Source organism: Talpa occidentalis, unplaced genomic scaffold (assembly GCF_014898055.3).
Source record: "Talpa occidentalis isolate TD23 unplaced genomic scaffold, MPIMG_talOcc4v2.1 talOcc4.4, whole genome shotgun sequence".
NCBI lineage: Eukaryota > Metazoa > Chordata > Mammalia > Eulipotyphla > Talpidae > Talpa > Talpa occidentalis.
In genome coordinates, this window is record NW_023604295.1 from 46,898,127 (window position 1) to 46,914,817 (window position 16,691).

Sequence of the window (16,691 nt, forward strand, 5' to 3'; positions counted from 1 at the left end):
TATTTAGTATGCATACAAGAACTAGGGTACAGGCCAGAGGTGTGGGGGGGGGCGGTGAGAGGATTCACCAGAGACAGAGTGGGGAACAGAACAGGTGGATTGACTGAAATACACTGCTGAGGGGAGCAGCGGAGTCAGGAGAGGTCTGCTACGCCATGTGGGTCACCTACTTGGTTGGGGATCGAACTCATGCTGCAGTGGCTGCAGATAGCTCCATAGTGCTGGGTATTAACCCCTTGCACCTCTAGGGAGGCCCCTGTACTATTATTTTAAACAGCATATTTTAGGACATACATATTTACAGCTTTATCTCTGTGGGGAAAAAAAACGAAGAAAATAATTTGATGTGTATATTTTTTAGTATATATACAGAGAAAGGTCTTTGTGCTATTCAAGACAATAACCATAAGCCACATGTGCCTATGTAAACATTTAAATTAATTGAAGTTTAGAGTTAAGTTCCCCACTAGCACTAGCTACACGAAGAGCTTAAGCCATATAAGACTTTTTAGCTGCCATACTGGACTGTGCAGATGAGCAAATTTCCTCCTTTGATGAAAGTTCTGCCAGACAGAACTGGTCTAGATGAAACCAGTCCAGACAAATAAAGATGTAAGGATGTGGGAAGGGCCTCTGTACTTTATTAATGTTTGTATTGTTTGAATTTTTCTTTACAATTACTCTTATAATTTTATAAGAGGGTGGCTTGCACCTGTGGCTGATATTTATTCCTCATTAAAGTCACGTCCTGCACTGTTTTTTCATGAGGCCTGTCATTTCCACCCCAGAACCAAGGGATGACAGAGTATTGCCAGCAGAGTTATTCTGGTGAGGGGATAATGGAGATGACCACTGTCCAGAGTGAACATAAGTTTGGGAGGGCCCCTCAGCAGCTGACCAGCACCCCAGTCCTGCTCCTTTCTGGGTCTTTCAGTCAGTTTGAGTTCCTATCAGCATGGGGAGAAGCAGAGACTGAATACTTCCAGTTCTTGGAGTGAGTTCTGGAATCTGGTAGGAGCAGAGTGGGTACAAAACAGGGAGGCCCATTTCCAAGGAACCCTAAGTTCTCCTAGGAGATGGAGCTTAGGGAAATAGCTGTTCTGATGTGGGGATAGCCATCCTGGTGGAATGGGAGTGTACACAGGCAAGCTCAAAATGGCACCTGGAAGTAGATTTGACAAAAACGATGGATCTGGTACCTGCTCTGTGATTTTTCAAATTGGAGGAATGACATCGATGAAGAGAAAGCTGGAAGAAAAAGCAATGGGATGGAGTAGAAGAATGACCAGGAGGCAGGTGGGAAGTAACAATGCAGATTTTTTTCTCCTCAAATAAAACTTAGATTTGAAATATTAAACATCAACAAGACAGAGAAAAATGAAATTTCCTAGCATTATTAATAGATCAAAGAAACTGAAACTCTGGGTTATAGCTGTTCAGGATACTGCATTTTTCTCTCCACCTGGAGGAAGCTTATTTCTAAACTTCTGTCCAATTTTTTTCCTCAATAAAAATAGCAAAAAGGACACAGTAGCTTTAAATGTGGCTCAAAACTTTTTTGCCCTTATCAATCTTGAATTTAAACTGGCATATTTGTCTTTATCACTCTTTCCTCTCTAGAAGACTTAAGAGTGGTTATGAATAAACCATTTATTTCTTTTTAAAGAAAAAAAAGATTTATTTATTTAGCTGTATAAGCACTGGGTACAGTCAAAAGCACGGGAGGGTGAGAGAACTCACCAGAGCCAGAGTGGGATGCAGAACAGACAGACCAATGAAATACACTGCTGAGGAGAGCAGCGGGTAGCAGGAGAGGTCCATTGTGCCACGTGGGACCCTCACCAGCAGCCGGGGATTGAACTGGCGCCGCAGAGGCTGCGGGCAGCTTCGCAGCCCAGCGCTCAACTGCTGCACCACAAGGGGAGGCCCCATTTGTTTCTTTAAACCTAGTCCAGGGCCTCCCTGATGGCGCAAGGGGTTAAGATGCAGCACTATGAAGCTTTCCACAGCCACTGCAGCATGAGTTCGATCACCGGCCAGGGAGCAACCCACATGGTGCAGCAGACCCCTCCTGACTCACCCGCTGCTCCCCTCAGCAATGTATTTCAGTCAGTCTGCCTATTCTGTTCCCCACTCTGTCTCTGGTGAATCCTCTCACTCTCCACACCTCTGGCCTGTATCCCAGTTCTAAAAATAAATAAATAAATAAACCTAGTCCAGGCAAGTAGGTTGTCTAGTCCACACCTCATCCTTGTTCTCTTTGTTCTTTTGAGAATGCTGATGCTGCCATATGGTTTTATATGCCTCCATGCCTTTGCTTATGCTGTTCCCTCTGTCTGGACTATATTCCCTTCCCTAGTTTAGATCCCAGTGATCTTACATGATCCCACTCCTCCAAGTCATAATTAGTGTATTTCGTTTCCTGTTGTGGTTTGTGTAAAGATCAACTGAGGTGATCTCCTGCTTGGGATTGTGAGTCACACAGGGACAGACAATGCCTGTTTATCCCTGTGTCCCAACCCTCGCGTGGTGCATGGTAAGTAAATGTTGATGTCCCCTCTGCCTCCGTTCCCATAATCACCACTCTATTCCCTTCATTCACATTTAACAATATTTATTGAGCCAACCATGTATTGTGGGGAAAGCAGATTCCATAGGTTGAATAATGGTGCCCCCAAGAGCCCCATGTCCTTATTCCTGGAATTTGTGAATGTTGCCTTATGTGACAAAAGAGATATTGCAAATGTGATCAAACTCAGGATCTTGAAATGAGGAGACTATCTTGGATTGTGTGGTGTAATTATGGGGGCAGTAGATCAGAGAGGAGAAGGCCATGTGAGGATGGAAGCAAAAGAAACAATGTGATGTGATGAGGGGCCATGAGCCAAGGAACAAGATGGCCTCCAGAAAGGAACTAGCTCTACAGACACCAGACACACAGGTGAACAAAGGTCATGCCAGTCTTCAAGGAATTCATTTTCTTTCTACTCAAGGAAGTTGATGATGGTCATGTGACTATCACATGACAGCAGTTGGAGGTGAGAGATAATAATAGTCTCAACTTCACCACCTTCATCACCTTCCTAAATATACTTGTGTGCCATGCTTCCATCTTCAAATGGAGCACTGGGAAATGTACTGAGTTTCCATATTTGAATCAACCTCTGCAAAGCATAATGTGGATCCCTTGATCTGTCCTCTTTCTATAGCTTATGATTCTATTCATACAGTCAAGATTGAGCCAGATCTATCCTTTTCAGTCAACTGTCAAAATGTGATTATGGAGCAAAGAAATAGACATGTGTAAAATGTCATAAAGGCTGTTAAAACTTTGATATTGTTCCCACAGTGATGGAAACAGGCTCCTTTTTCAGATTTATAACTCTCCTGAAATACAGATGGAAATTAGAAGGTTGAATGACTGTCACTATGACCTTTTACCACCTTTTACCCAATTTTTATCTATTTAGTTTTACTTTTAGGTTTTTTGCTTTTTCTAATGACTAAAAAAATGTAAACTTAAAGTTTGCCACAGTACCACACATTTGTCAACAGATAGAGCTCTTAAAACTAGCATTTTAATGCATTCAACCAAAGAGAACTAACAATTGTGTGTATATACGAGAATTTTTTTAAAAAAAGAAGCCCCTAGGGATATATGGAATATTTGTTCTAGGCGCTCTCAACTTCCACATCTGTAGCATGCATGACTCAGGAACCACATTCTGAGTAATGAGACTGAAACAGTGTAAGGTTTCCAGTCACCAAGGAAACAATAATTGTAGCTAGCACTATAGAAGGTTTACTCTGTTCCAGAGAGTGCACTCATTTATCTAATCCTCATAGCAAGCCCTATGTAATAGGTACTATTATGATCATAATCCCCACTTTATAGATAAAGAAAGTTAGTTTTGTATATTATCACAAAACTAGCATGGGGTAAAACTGGGATTTGAATCCAGGCAGTCCACCAGCAAAAACCATATGATACCTTCCCTTCTTGTGAGAAAGGTTAACTGACCTCATCTATTAAGGCAGGAAAGTTAACTAACACACTTTATGAAGATTTTTCTTTAAAAATATAATTGAAGGGCCTTCCTGGTGGCACAAGGGGTTAAGCACCACACTGTGAAGCAATCCGCAGCCTCTGCAGCACAAGTTCCATCCCTGGCTGGCCAGGGAAAAACCCATATGGCGAAGCAGACCTTTCCTGTCTCACCTGCTGCTCCCCTCAGAAGTGTATTTCGTCAGTCTGCCTGTTCTGCTCCCCACTGTTTCTGGTGAATCCTCTCACCCCCCTGCATCTCTGGCCTGTACCCCAGCTCTTGTATGCATAAATAAATAAATCTTTAAAAAAATAAAAAAATATATGATTGGAACAAAAGCACCTTATGAAAAATACAATGAAGCAAGATACCCCATTTCTATACCAATTTTTAAAGGTATTTTTTCAATTTAAGTAGTGAAAATACATGTTCACTGTTAAAAAACTGGGCAATATAAAAGTATAACAACAACAATTAAAATCATGTGTTTTCATTTAGCAGTTCTTGCTATGGGCTAAATTGGTATTTCTCAAAGTGAGATCTCTAGAACAAGATTTCAGAATCACCTGGAGCACATCTTAAAAATATGAGCTTCTGGACTCTGCCTCAGACTTACAAGAGCTGAGTCTCTGAAGGACTGACCTGAGAATACTGACACACAGCCACACTTTGAAGCTTGCAGGCCTATAAACTGTAGAGCAACTTTAGTAGAATCACACATTCTCGACAGCCCCAGATACCACAGGACCCATGCAAAGGCCCATTTGAATCTTTTATTAGCTGCATTTTGTTTCCAGGAGTCCAAAATGGAATTCAAGGAGTATTTCTACTAGTACCCTGAATTTAACTAAGAATTCTGAAATTTAATGTAAGCATAAAAATTACATTTTTAATCAATCTTATGGCCAATAAAAGTCGTGTTTCACTGCCCCAGGCTTTAAAAGAGAGATCCAGAATTCTTGGACCCAGCATATAAAATCAAATTGTCTTTAGAGGTAGTAAAGAAAGGGGAACTGAGGAAACCAGGCCCCACTTGAAATCCAGGCTTGGGTGAGGGAAATGGATTACTCAATGGTGTATATCCTTGAACTTCAGCAACAGGTGTACCCAGGATCCAACAGCTTTAATGCAGGCCCTGAGGGCCCTCAAGCAGGGTGTGTGTCTGTGGCTCTGAGCCTGATTCAGAGTCCTACATCTAGCTTGACTTTTTCCAGAAATAAAATGGCTCCTCTCCATTCACACTGAGTCCATGTTCTAGCTATTAGCCAAACAAAGGATTTTCCAAATATGGACCCAAAAAAACATGTGCACTTTGAAGGCCACAATGAAACTTAAATAGCTAAAACTTATTAAAAAGAAAGCCAACAATTGACGCCAAAAGCGCGAGCTTTTAAAGAGCAGAACAGCAAGACAAAAGCCAGAAAGAGGAACAAAAATATGCATTGTAGTAGGGGAGGGACAAGCAGGGAGGTGTAGATTTATATGGAAGAGTTGACATCATTGTTTCCCAGTAATACTCAGCATGCAGGAAACAGATGGGAAAGAAGTGGTGGAAGGGGCTACTTATGGTAACAGAGCATGCTCTCTGCTTAGAATCCTGCCATTTGGAAACTACATGTTGCACTGCTTTGAAAAGCTGGGGATGGGAATTCCATTGCTAGAAGTTTTATTTAAGTCTTACTAAATGCTATCTCCTTGGCATGGTAAATGGAGCTCTACATATCAGACCCTGACTTTATTGCCACCATAGATAGTTACAGCAGTTTGGGTCCAGAGGAGACAACACCATGGAAGGGGAATTTAATGTCATACATAGTTTGAGTCCTGCCTCTCCCAGTTCCTGACTGGGCTGCATTAGGCAAGTTACTTAACCTCTCTAAGTTGGTCTTAATTTATAAAATGGACAAAACAGAACTTTCTATACCTAATGGAGAGAAATCAGGGAGGTGCATTTATGTTGCATGGCTAGATGTAATTGAGAAACATAATTAGGGTTGTTAGTTAACAGCATTTTAAATTTATATCTTTTAACAAAATCCCCCATTTGCAGGCCCCAGCTGAGACACAGACACAGACAAACCAATTGCCACTCTTGTCAGAATCAACCTTTCTGCTTTCTCTGGGAGTTGGCTGACTCTTCTGACACTAAAGACAGCTTCTGTCACCCCCCGCCCCTGCTCTCCCCACTTGTCATCCACAACCCTGAAGCCAGTAGAAGTCACTCTCAACTGCTTTTCCCATATTTTACGTGGCTTCTCCCTCAGGGTGCAAGAGGGTGTGACCGATTACAAGTGTCAGGGAAAACCATGTGGTTTCCCGTCTGCATGAACCAGCTGCCTCCTCTCCCATATCTCAGTCATTCCTCACAGTCAGATGATTTTGTTTCATTGATTTTTCCCCATTTACAAACAACGCACTCTGTGTGACGGTTCTCTTTCACTCAGCTGCCCCACAAGTTAAGGATCCTGCTAACACGTGCTCTAGAACCCTCTCAGTTCGGTCTTCTGTGCGCATCTTTGAGATGTTTTCTGCCCTACGTCCCCATTAGACCCAGAGCAACTCGAGAGCATCTTTGTAAACTCAAAGGTGTCTAGCATCTTCTAGACTCATGAAATATATTTCATGGAATTGAAAGCCCCAAACAAAATGACTACTGTGCAAAAACATGAAAAAAATCCCGGGAAAGAAATATGCATAATTACACAAATTAACTCATTGCTTTACTCGAAGGCTATAGATTTATAGTTTGCCAAAATCCAAATTTATATGTCAAACAGTTTTCTGGTGTCTGTAGCAGTGAGAGTGGATAAATGTTGCTTTGGGGAGGGGTGGCATTCACCCCTTTTCCTCCAGGGAAAGAGGGAAGGGGGGCCCCCAAGGCTTTCTGAGCCAGCATCAGGCCCTGGGCGTGGTACCAGGGCCTGGTATGCATCAGCCAAGCTTGAACTAGAACAAAGAGTGCCTGAGACTCGATCCCAGAAACTCAGTTGGTTCTGGGGCTCCGCCAAGAATGTGGTTCATACCAAGGAGTAACTGGTGAGGCGCTGGGAAAAGACGTGTTTCTGGACTCCTGCACAGTCTGGGTCAGTTTCTATCTAGAGCAGCTACGAACCCTCATGCAGAACTGAAGCAATCTTGGATTCCTGATATCCCAGCACATCAGCAATGTCCCTGTCCTGAGCTTCCTAGAAGGGAGCTAACATTACTTTCCTGAGGAGAGAATGGGGTCAATCAATCAGCTGCTGTGTGTTGGCCATGGGGTGAGGAACTACCAAATCTGCTGAGCCACCCAAAGACTCTTCTCTTCATTGGATCTTGTCATCAATTTACATACAAAAGTCAGTTAGAATAACAAGTAGAATGAAGATTAAATTGCCTCCCTCTCAGGGCCTCCCTGGTGGCACAAGGGGTTAAACATGGCACTGTGAAGCAATCGTCAGACTCTGCAGCACGAGTTTGATCCATGGCCTGCCAGGGAACAACCTACATGGCGCAGTAGACCTTTCTTGTCTTGCCCGCTGCTCCCCTCAGCAGTGTATTTCAGTCACTCTGCCTGTTTTGTTCCCCACTCTGTCTCTGGTGAATCCTTTCACTCCCTGCATCTCTGGCCTGTACCCCAGTTTTTGTATGCATAAATAAAGAAATCTTTAAAAAAAAAAAAAAAAGAAAAAAAACAAGTGGCCTTGATTTGGGACAGCAGTAATTATTTCTGGGTCCCGTCTCTCCTTAAAGAGCTTGTCTTCCTGCTCTCCTTCTTTAAGCTCCTCAGCAACCTAATGGTGTCATGGTTTTTTTTATTGCTCTTAAGCAAAAATCTAGAGCCAGTATCCATTCTGTTTCCTCCAGGACTTTTTTATTTTAAGCCCTAACTTGAATTGTCTTTTGAGGTGAGGAGTAATGGGGGATTAGAGGGCTAGGGGCACTATCTGGATTCCTGAAGTGTCATCAGGCACGACTTGAAGCCAATCTTTGAGGGAAGAACATCAAGACCAGTGAAATTCAAGTGTGGCATTTGTGTTGGAGCATAGGGAGAAAAAGCACAGAAAACTGGATGAGCTAAGCACCCGAAGGTCAAAAGAAAATTTGAAGGGTGGGGATAAGTGGGAAATCAGCTTATATTGGCTTAAATATAGGGCAAGCAATAAATTAAAAGTAATAGAAAACAAAAAATCATAAAAGCAAGTAGTTCCCTGTTCCTGGGCCTCCAGGTCACTATGAAGGATCCACAAGGGACGGAGTGCCTTGAACCCAGAGACCCAAGAGGGGTGGGAAGACAGCTCAGCTCGATCAGTCTGTTCTGGAATGAGCCAGGTAGGCTCAACATGAATGATCTGTCACTACTTTGTTCAAGAAATAATTAGCCATGGGCCTCCCTGGTGGCGCAAGGGGTTAAGTCTCAGCACTACGAAGCTTATCAGCAGCCACTGCAGCACAAGTTCAATCCCCAGGTAGGGAGCTACCCACATGGCACAGCAGACCTCTCCTGTCTCACCTGCTGCTCCCCTCAGCAGTGTATTTCAGTAGATCTGCCTGTTCTGTTCCCCACTCTCTTTCTAGTGAATCCTCTCATCTCCCCTGCACCTCTAGACCACACCCCAGCTCTTGTATGCATAAATAAATAAAATAAATCTTAAAAAAAAAAGGAAAAAATAATTAGCCACAATATCTACTGGAAATGGAGTTGAGGGCACTTCCTAGCTCCCAACTGAGTCTTAGACCTTTCAGTCTATTCCCGGTTCCCACCTGCTGCTGCACAGCCGCACACACAGCTCCAAAATCCCAGGAAATGTTCTGAGTGAGGTGATTTTTCAGGAACACACAGTCCCCAGCAAGTGCTTCAGAACTATCTTGGTCAATCAACTTCTGGACCCCTTCCCTCCTTCCCATTCCCAAAGAAAAGATTTCCAGGCTAGCCCATAGGTGCCTAATGGATTAAGGGGGAAATAAGAGAATGTATCTAAAGCAACAAATTACAGTTCCATGGCATCAGGAACTTATCCATCATTTTCAGCATCATCTATAGGAAATTGTGTTTTGGTTTCAACACAGTTCCCTTTGCTTTGGGACTCAGTGCTTATTTCTGGGTCCCTCCTCTCCTTCCAAGGGACCTCTTATCTCTCTGCCTTCCGTTTGCCCCCCAGGACCTAATGTTCTCATCCTTTTGTTTTCTGTGTGTGTGTGTTTAATCAAAAGTTGCTCTTAAGTAAAAATCTAGAGCTAGTATCTATTCTCTGAATTGGGTGAGGCCAGACCTCCAGCTCCCTCCTGCCCTAGCAGATGGTCCACTTGACTCGAATGCAGGTCTGGGGCAATAGGGCAGTGGGCTTCCTCTGCAGTCCCAACCCCACCAGGGCTTCTGAGGCTGGAAGGCAACTAGGTAGCTGCCAGTGGCAATGGGGAGGGGTAAAGGAAGGGTGAGGATCTGCCTGTGGTCAAGGGATGCCTGACAGAGGTCTGGTAAGTGGGCAGGAGGGAGGGGTATGGGTAGGTAGAAGTAGCAGTTTCTCTTCTCTTGTGGACTGTTTGTCATATCCGGAGTACACAGAGTAAGTTACAGTTCAGCTTCAAATCCTCTAGTCAGTTTATTCCAGCTTTAAAGTCTTAATGCTCGGGCCTCCCTGGTGGCACAAGGGGTTAAAATGCAACCTATGAAGCTATCTGCAGCCACTGCAGCATGAGTTCAATCTCCACCAGGGAGCTACCCACATGGTACAGCAGACCTCTCCTGTCTAGCCCCCTGCTCCCCTCAGCAGTGTATTTCAGTCAGTCTACCTGTTCTGTTCCCCACCCTGTCTCTGGTGAATCCTCTCACCCCCCCCCACACCTCTGGCCTGTACCCCAGTTCTTGTATGCATAAATAAATCTTAAAAAAAAAAAAGTCTTAATAAATCTTAAAAAAAATAAAGTCTTAATTCTCCTCTTTTGGTTCATTCTGTTTCACGCTGGAGCCCGGAATGCAGGATGCCCCTTTAAACTCAAGTCCCTGGAGTTGCTGTTCCATCTGCACAAACTCCCCCTCCAGGACCTGGCTTCTCTTTACTTCCCTCTTGGTCAGGAGTGGCTGGGTCTCTTTCTCAGATCTTTCTTTGGGCCCTTCAGTTTCAGGTTGAGAGGTTGCTCTTCACAACTATACAGGGATGGTCTGTTCCCCATTGGCTCTGGGAAATGCCTGAACTGGTCTGTCCATAAAGTGGGGTGACCAATCCTCCCATCCCACTTGGTGACCATATCATTTACTGACTTCTTGGCGCCTCGTTCATTCAGTCATGGATGGTATGTGGTGATGCTTGGGCAAGTTCAGAGCGTCATGATAGTAACAGCTATGCTATAGCTTACCAAATGCATGCCCGCTCTTAAGTGCTTTGTTTATATTAACTCATTTATTTTCATTTCAGTCCTCTTAACTGCTTCATAAATGAGGAAATTAGACCCAGAGGTGGTAAATAACTTGCTCCAAAGAACAAGCGAAGCTGGATATATATATAGAGGATACCTATCTATTACCTATTAAGGTTCCAGAACTCCTAATGGGAGCCTGTACCAGAGGCACCTGCCATCAAAGGATCAGGGAAGGTTTCCAGAAGGAGCTGAGGTCCAAAGGATCAAGAGTTAGCCAGGGAAGGTGTGATAACGATGTGGCAGGCAAGATTCTGGGAAGGAAATAACTAAGCCACAGAGAATGCTCTGGTCCTGGTTCTCCATTCAGTGTTAACTCTTATCTTGAACAGAAAAATATTTACTTTCCTTGCTAAGACTTTGCTTCTATTTATGTTTGGGTATCTCCTCTATTGTAGATAAAAGCTTTCACATTTTCTCCTTTAGTTAACTCTTCAGTTAAGACAGCTAACTTCAAAGCTAAATTTTGAACCACTGGCTTCTGAAAGTTGCTCACATCCCTTAGGCTGTAAATTTCTGGAGTCTGGGGTGCATGTTTCACCTACACGGTGCCTTAATCCATATTTGCTAAATAATTGAATCAACAAAGTGAGAGAACAGCTTAGCCTCAGAAATTTAAAAGAGCTACATTGCTTTATCTTTGCTTTGAAATGCTAGGGCTATCTTACTCTCACGCTTAAAAGTCTATTTGGTAATGGACATTTATTTGTTTTGAACCTTCTGTGATCCCTCAAATCATATACTTATATACCTATGCATATATGTACATATACATATATAATTTTTTTTTTTTACCTATAAGAACTAGACAAAAATCTTCAGGGATAAAGAGACTTAGAGTTCTCACAAACATTCAGAGGATCATTCTGAATGGTGGGGAATGGTCCCTAACCCTCTGCCCTGCAAGCTGTGGTTCTCATCTCTACCCACATAGCAAAACCAGCTAGGAAGCTTATAAAACATATCCATGCCCAGGCACCAAGAGATTCTGATTTAATTGGTCTGAGAGGGATCCTGGGCATCACCTTTTTTGTAAAACTCCCCAGGCAATCCAAACGTGCCACATCTTGGAGAACCACTGGGCCGGAGCAAACATGACTTTTTACCCGGGAGTGAGCAAAATGACAAAGACTGTTCAGAAGGGTGAGAAAGCCCTCAACCTTTAAACTGGGGCGGGCACAGAGAAAGAATGTAGCTTTCCCTGTGACATTCTCTTACTTGTCCTTGACTCCTGGCCCGCATCTCCAAATACTGTAAATATTGTGGGAAGACTCAGAGGTCTGGGCTCAGACGGGTAAGGTAGGAAATGCCCATGGCGCATTCTGGCCTCACAGGCCCTCACCCACAGCCTTCCAACCGCAGGCGACAAAATGATGTGGTTTTCATTACATAGCTGCAAGCAAGGGCCTTCACAGTTAGTGGTCAAAAGGAAGAAAAAGAAAACTACTATTTCCAGCATCAGCAGTGAGGAAGGGATGATCCTCTCCCTCTATTCCAGGCAGAAAGAGAAAGTAATCTGGCCCCCAGGGGAGAGCTGGGACTGGGGACCACTGTGCTGGAGGGGAAGGGAAGGAACTCCAGCCAGAAAACAACTTCATGCCTATCATGGGTATTCTCACCAGCCCGGAGAAAAGTGGTCAAAGAAGCAAAAGAAGAAAGTGGTCCTTTACCCCAGTCTGCTGTGCAGCTGAGGACTATCTCTGAACTTAGCATGTATGTGGATGCCCCCAGAAGCTGTATAGAAGACGTGTGTGTGTGTGTGTGTGTGTGTGTGTGTGTGTGTGTGTGTTTTCTAAGGGAAAGGACTTCTGTTTTTATCAACTTCCTAAAGATTAAGGATGACGACTGGCCCTGAACAATGTCTGCTTTCAACTGAATAGCTATTTGTCACCTGAACACCCTGCCCTGTCAGATTTGCCCAACTAGAGGTGGAGGGCTGGGCCACAGCAAATAACAGAACAACGTTGGTCTTCTACTCGCAGTCTCAGGGATGTAGCATCTCTATGTTTAGATTGTCACCAGCTTTTTCTTCCACTGTAGCTCTGGACTTTAACTTCTTGTCCAAGCACAGGATTCTCTTGGCTTCCCTAAAATCTGCCCTGGTGCTCCCAGACCTGAATCTATTTTCTTTCTCTATTCAAGTTCATTCCCAATAGCCTAGACCTCGTAATTTAATAACCATGATGTGAGTGTTATGAGGTCCTCCCCAGGCTTCTGGATCTTGGTTACCATGCTGACTTGTCACCTGCAGAGTTCTGGGCTGCTCTTCCTAAGTGGCTGACAAAGGGGCAGGGCCAGCTTTTCCTCCCTTGCAGTAGAGTCCTGTCCTTGGCTATTAAGTGCATCTTTTAGAAAGTCCATAAGGAGGATACATTGTTATAGCACTGACTTTGTATATTGATACTACATGAAAACAAAAATGAGAGATAACTACCTAACTACTTTTAAATGTGGGGGGAAAGAAATGCTAATTACTCTCACTTATATAAGCTGCTGGATGTATGTGCCTAATCTTCCCACCGCACAGTAATGGGGCGTGGATCACTAAGTGGGTCAGTTTCCTTTCGTTTCAAAACTGAACACTATTCAGGTATGTCAGTTTTGAAACTTTGCTGATCCTGTGCAGGGCTGTCTCCTTTCAATTTAGGGGAAAAAACATTAGAGGGGACTGTTAACATAGATAGGGAAGTCAGGGAGGGAAGAGGAGCCTGCTAGGCCAAGCCCTCTGCATCCTTCATGATCAACAGTGTAACCTTAAGCCAGTCAATTTACTTCTCTGAGCTTCCTCTCTTCTTCCCTAGGGTAGGGAGCACTGGATACTGGTTTTCAACTTTTTTTTTCTTTGAGCAGTAACCCTTTTTGCCCCCAAATGAAACATATGGGGGAAGGGTGGAATGGCTAAAGGTGTCAACTCTATGGTGACTTGGAATAGTGATCATGATGTAGTGCACACAAAAGCTGAGTTTCAATGCTGTATAACTTACACTTACATTGAAGTTATAAACCAGTGTTACGGCAATAAATATGTACATAAAAACCTATTAGGGAGCCTCCCTGGTGGAGCAAGGGGATAAGCTGCATACTATGAAGCTATGTGCAGCCACTGTAGCTCGAGTTCGATCCCTAGCCAGGGAGCTACCCACATGGTGCAGCAGACCTCGCCTGTCTTGCCCGCTGCTCCCCTCAGCAGTGTATTTCAGTCAGTCTGCATGTTCTATTTCCCGCTCTGTCTCTGGTGAATCCTCTCACCCCCTCACACCTCTGGCCTATACTTCAGTACTTGTATGCATAAATAAATAAATCTGTAAAAAAATACTTGTTAGGAAGGCCAAACTATAAATGTTGCAAAAGAAGAGCTGCCTAAGGCTGCCTTTTAGGTGCTTTTACTGAACCCTGGAATTCTTGACTCATCCTATGATCTATGACATTGTAAGAATGAGGCAGGGCTGGCAAGTGCCCCTGTGCACTCTCATAGCTAGGGAGGGAGGGCCCAGAATGACACCCACATGGTGGAAAGTGGCAGCCTGAAGCATTCCTAGTGAACCTGAATGTTCACTAACCTGAAGTCCCTGCAAAAACAGGTGGAGGAAAACATTTCATTCTGAACTTCTGAAGGTACGCTTAAGATGCATACTTGAAGTTCTCTCACATTCAAGATAAATTCATTTCAATTGATCTTTATTTCAAATCTACCTCTCCAGATTGTCGGACAAGATTAAATGAATTGACTGAGTTTTGCCACAATTTTGAAAGAGGCAGTTTTGAAATCTGTGGTCCTCCAGGTTCTGAAATAACAACCCATTTGTCCTTAAGGATACAGCAGACTCTGAACTCTACAACACTGCAGGACTATCACACACTGCAAATTACTAGGTGGTGCTGAATCTTTTAAAAAAAAAATGGAATGAAACAAAAGCACTGTACTGTTTTTTGAGATACACATTTGATATGAGCTAATCAAATAGTTTTTCAGATTATTTTCCTGGAGGCAGAATTATTCTGCACAGTTAAACAGCCCTTCAGCTTCCCCCTTTGTAATATAGATCTATGTATAAACACCCAGCCCATATAGTGGACTATTTTCTCTCTCACTGAAGTTGCTGAAGACAAGGCCTTTTTGTCAGGGTAAGTGCAGGGCCAGTCAACCTTACAAAAGGAGTCATTTAATGCTCAATTTCCTCAACTTTCCTATGATTAAAAACTTTTAGCCTCAAACCCAGTTATAGTGTTCTAAATTGTTTTCTTTCCCCTACACCCAGTAAATGTTTAAGTTGTGTCTACTCTGCAGGAGTTCACCCCTCCTCCTTTATTCCCCCAATCTGACCTTGAAAACAGAGCTGCTCTCCTTTGCTTTTTTACATACCCTAAACTATTTAAAATTCGGGGCCCTCTGACCTTTTTACAACACTCTTCTTGTCTGACAGCCAAATGCTAATCTGAAAGCCAAGAGGAGGTAAAGGGTCTGGGGGGTTGGGAAGGGGAGGGAGGGAGGTACTATATATTTGGCATCTGTTCAGAAATTCAGAAAATGTTTGTGCAACCACTCCCCCAGCCAGGATCCACCGCACCCCCTGCCTTCCAGCACATTAATAAAAAAAGATGTGAGCAGATGAAATTGGAGAGCCCGAAGGGACACCTAAGGCGGTCATAATTATGTACCCAGGGAAGTCCTGATCACCCTCCCACAAGTCCAGCCAATAGCCAATATCCAAAATTCAGGATCCCTCCCCTGTAACAGCCAAAGTTTAGGATCCCGACCTCTCGAGCTCCCACCCCCACCCTCCAGAGGCAGCCGGTTAAACTTGTGCAACGCCGCCCATTAACGGCTGGTGCGACCCACAGAAGGGCTGACTGACACTCGTTGAGATGGCAGCGCTGTGCACCTTAGGAATCGTGTGGGTGCTTTTATATAAAGTGCAGTGCGCTCACAGGCCTGGAGTACATTAACTTGCGAACCGAATCTAACACATCCCAAGAGAATCCATCTCTCACTCAAACAAAAAGAAAGGGGGGGGGGCCAGAGAGAGACGAAGCCACATTACCATCCTGTCCGGAGCTTTCCAGATACTCGGTCAGGTCACATCCAAAGGCACTGGCGGCTCCCTTTCGTTTCAGCTTCTGCTTGGCACCCTTGTTCTTCATGAGTTAGTCCCAAAGAGGTCGCCCCTCTGTCTCCCCCACCCCTCTGCTTGGCACCGCGCCGAAGACGGTCTCCCGGGTTAGCTCACTGGTTGCAGAGCCGCTCTGGGGGGCCGCATGGGCGTCCAGAAGAACTTGGGCCCGGGGCAGTGCGCATGGACCCCGCGGGGCGCTGAGCCCGGCGCGGGCGCGGAGCCTGGAATCCACCGCGCGCTGCTCCAGGGCCGCGGTGCCGGAGGCCGTGCAGAGCTGGCGGCTGCGGGCGCCCGGCTTGGGAGTGTCACTTCCTCACTTGGAGTCCCAGGGACTTTCACAGGCTCCCGCGGCGTCTTCGGGTGTTTTCCTCTGCTTCAGAGGGAGGGCGAGCTCTCCCTTCTGCCTTTCCAGATGCCCCGGGGTGGGACGAGAGCGCAGGGCACCGGCAGCTGCGAGGGGCGCGGGGACAGCCCAGCGGCGGCGGCGGGTCGTCTCCCTGCGCCCGCGGTCCTGCCTTCAGACGGCTTTGGTAAAGCGAAAAACAAGCATCCTGTCTCTCCGCCCGCCCTCACGCCTTCCTTTTTTTCCTGTCTTACAAATCCTAGGATCATCCAGCTCAGGAAATGCTGGAAGGAAGTTAGCCAGGGAGGGGGGCGGAGGGTGGAAATTTTTGGCAGCTCTGTGCTCGTGTGTGTATGGAGCCGGAGGAAGTAGGTGGGTGGGTTGAGGAGTGCGGGGTGGGGGAGAGAAGGCGCTCTTGGGAGAGTTGTTCTGAGACTCTAGAGATAACTGGGCAGCTCGAGAGGAAATCGCGGCTCTTCTGGGGGGTTGGGGGGCGGGGAGACCCACAGTCCCAGCCGCCAGCTTCCTGCCCCACCGACAGCTCTTTGAAGAGGCCAAAGGTTTAGGCGCGCTGCTTTTGGGATGGAGGGTGCTAGGTGGGACTGAAAAAAAAAAGTCCTGCCTTGTTTTTAATGCTCATTGTCATCGTCTCTTTGACACTTTCTATTTCGGTGCCTGTCTTGTGCTACACAAACACTTAAAGAGGGTGACAGAAACAAAGACAGGAATTCCAACAGAGAAATCTGATGGGGAGAGGTTTTACTCTCTGGCCACTCCCCACCTCCTCTTGGG

At 45.0% G+C, this 16,691-nt stretch overlaps 1 protein-coding gene across 1 annotated transcript in view; it reads right to left on the reverse strand.

The window, feature by feature from the left end:
• ARHGAP31 (Rho GTPase activating protein 31) overlaps positions 1-16,324 on the reverse strand; it is a 108,428-nt gene extending 92,104 nt beyond the window's left edge. Inside the window, exon 1 of the mRNA XM_037525501.2 lies at positions 15,485-16,324. Within this exon, the coding sequence (XP_037381398.1) occupies positions 15,485-15,584 (100 nt within the window). The 5' untranslated portion in view covers positions 15,585-16,324. The remainder of the gene's footprint in view (positions 1-15,484) is intronic.
• Positions 16,325-16,691: the final 367 nt, after the last annotated feature.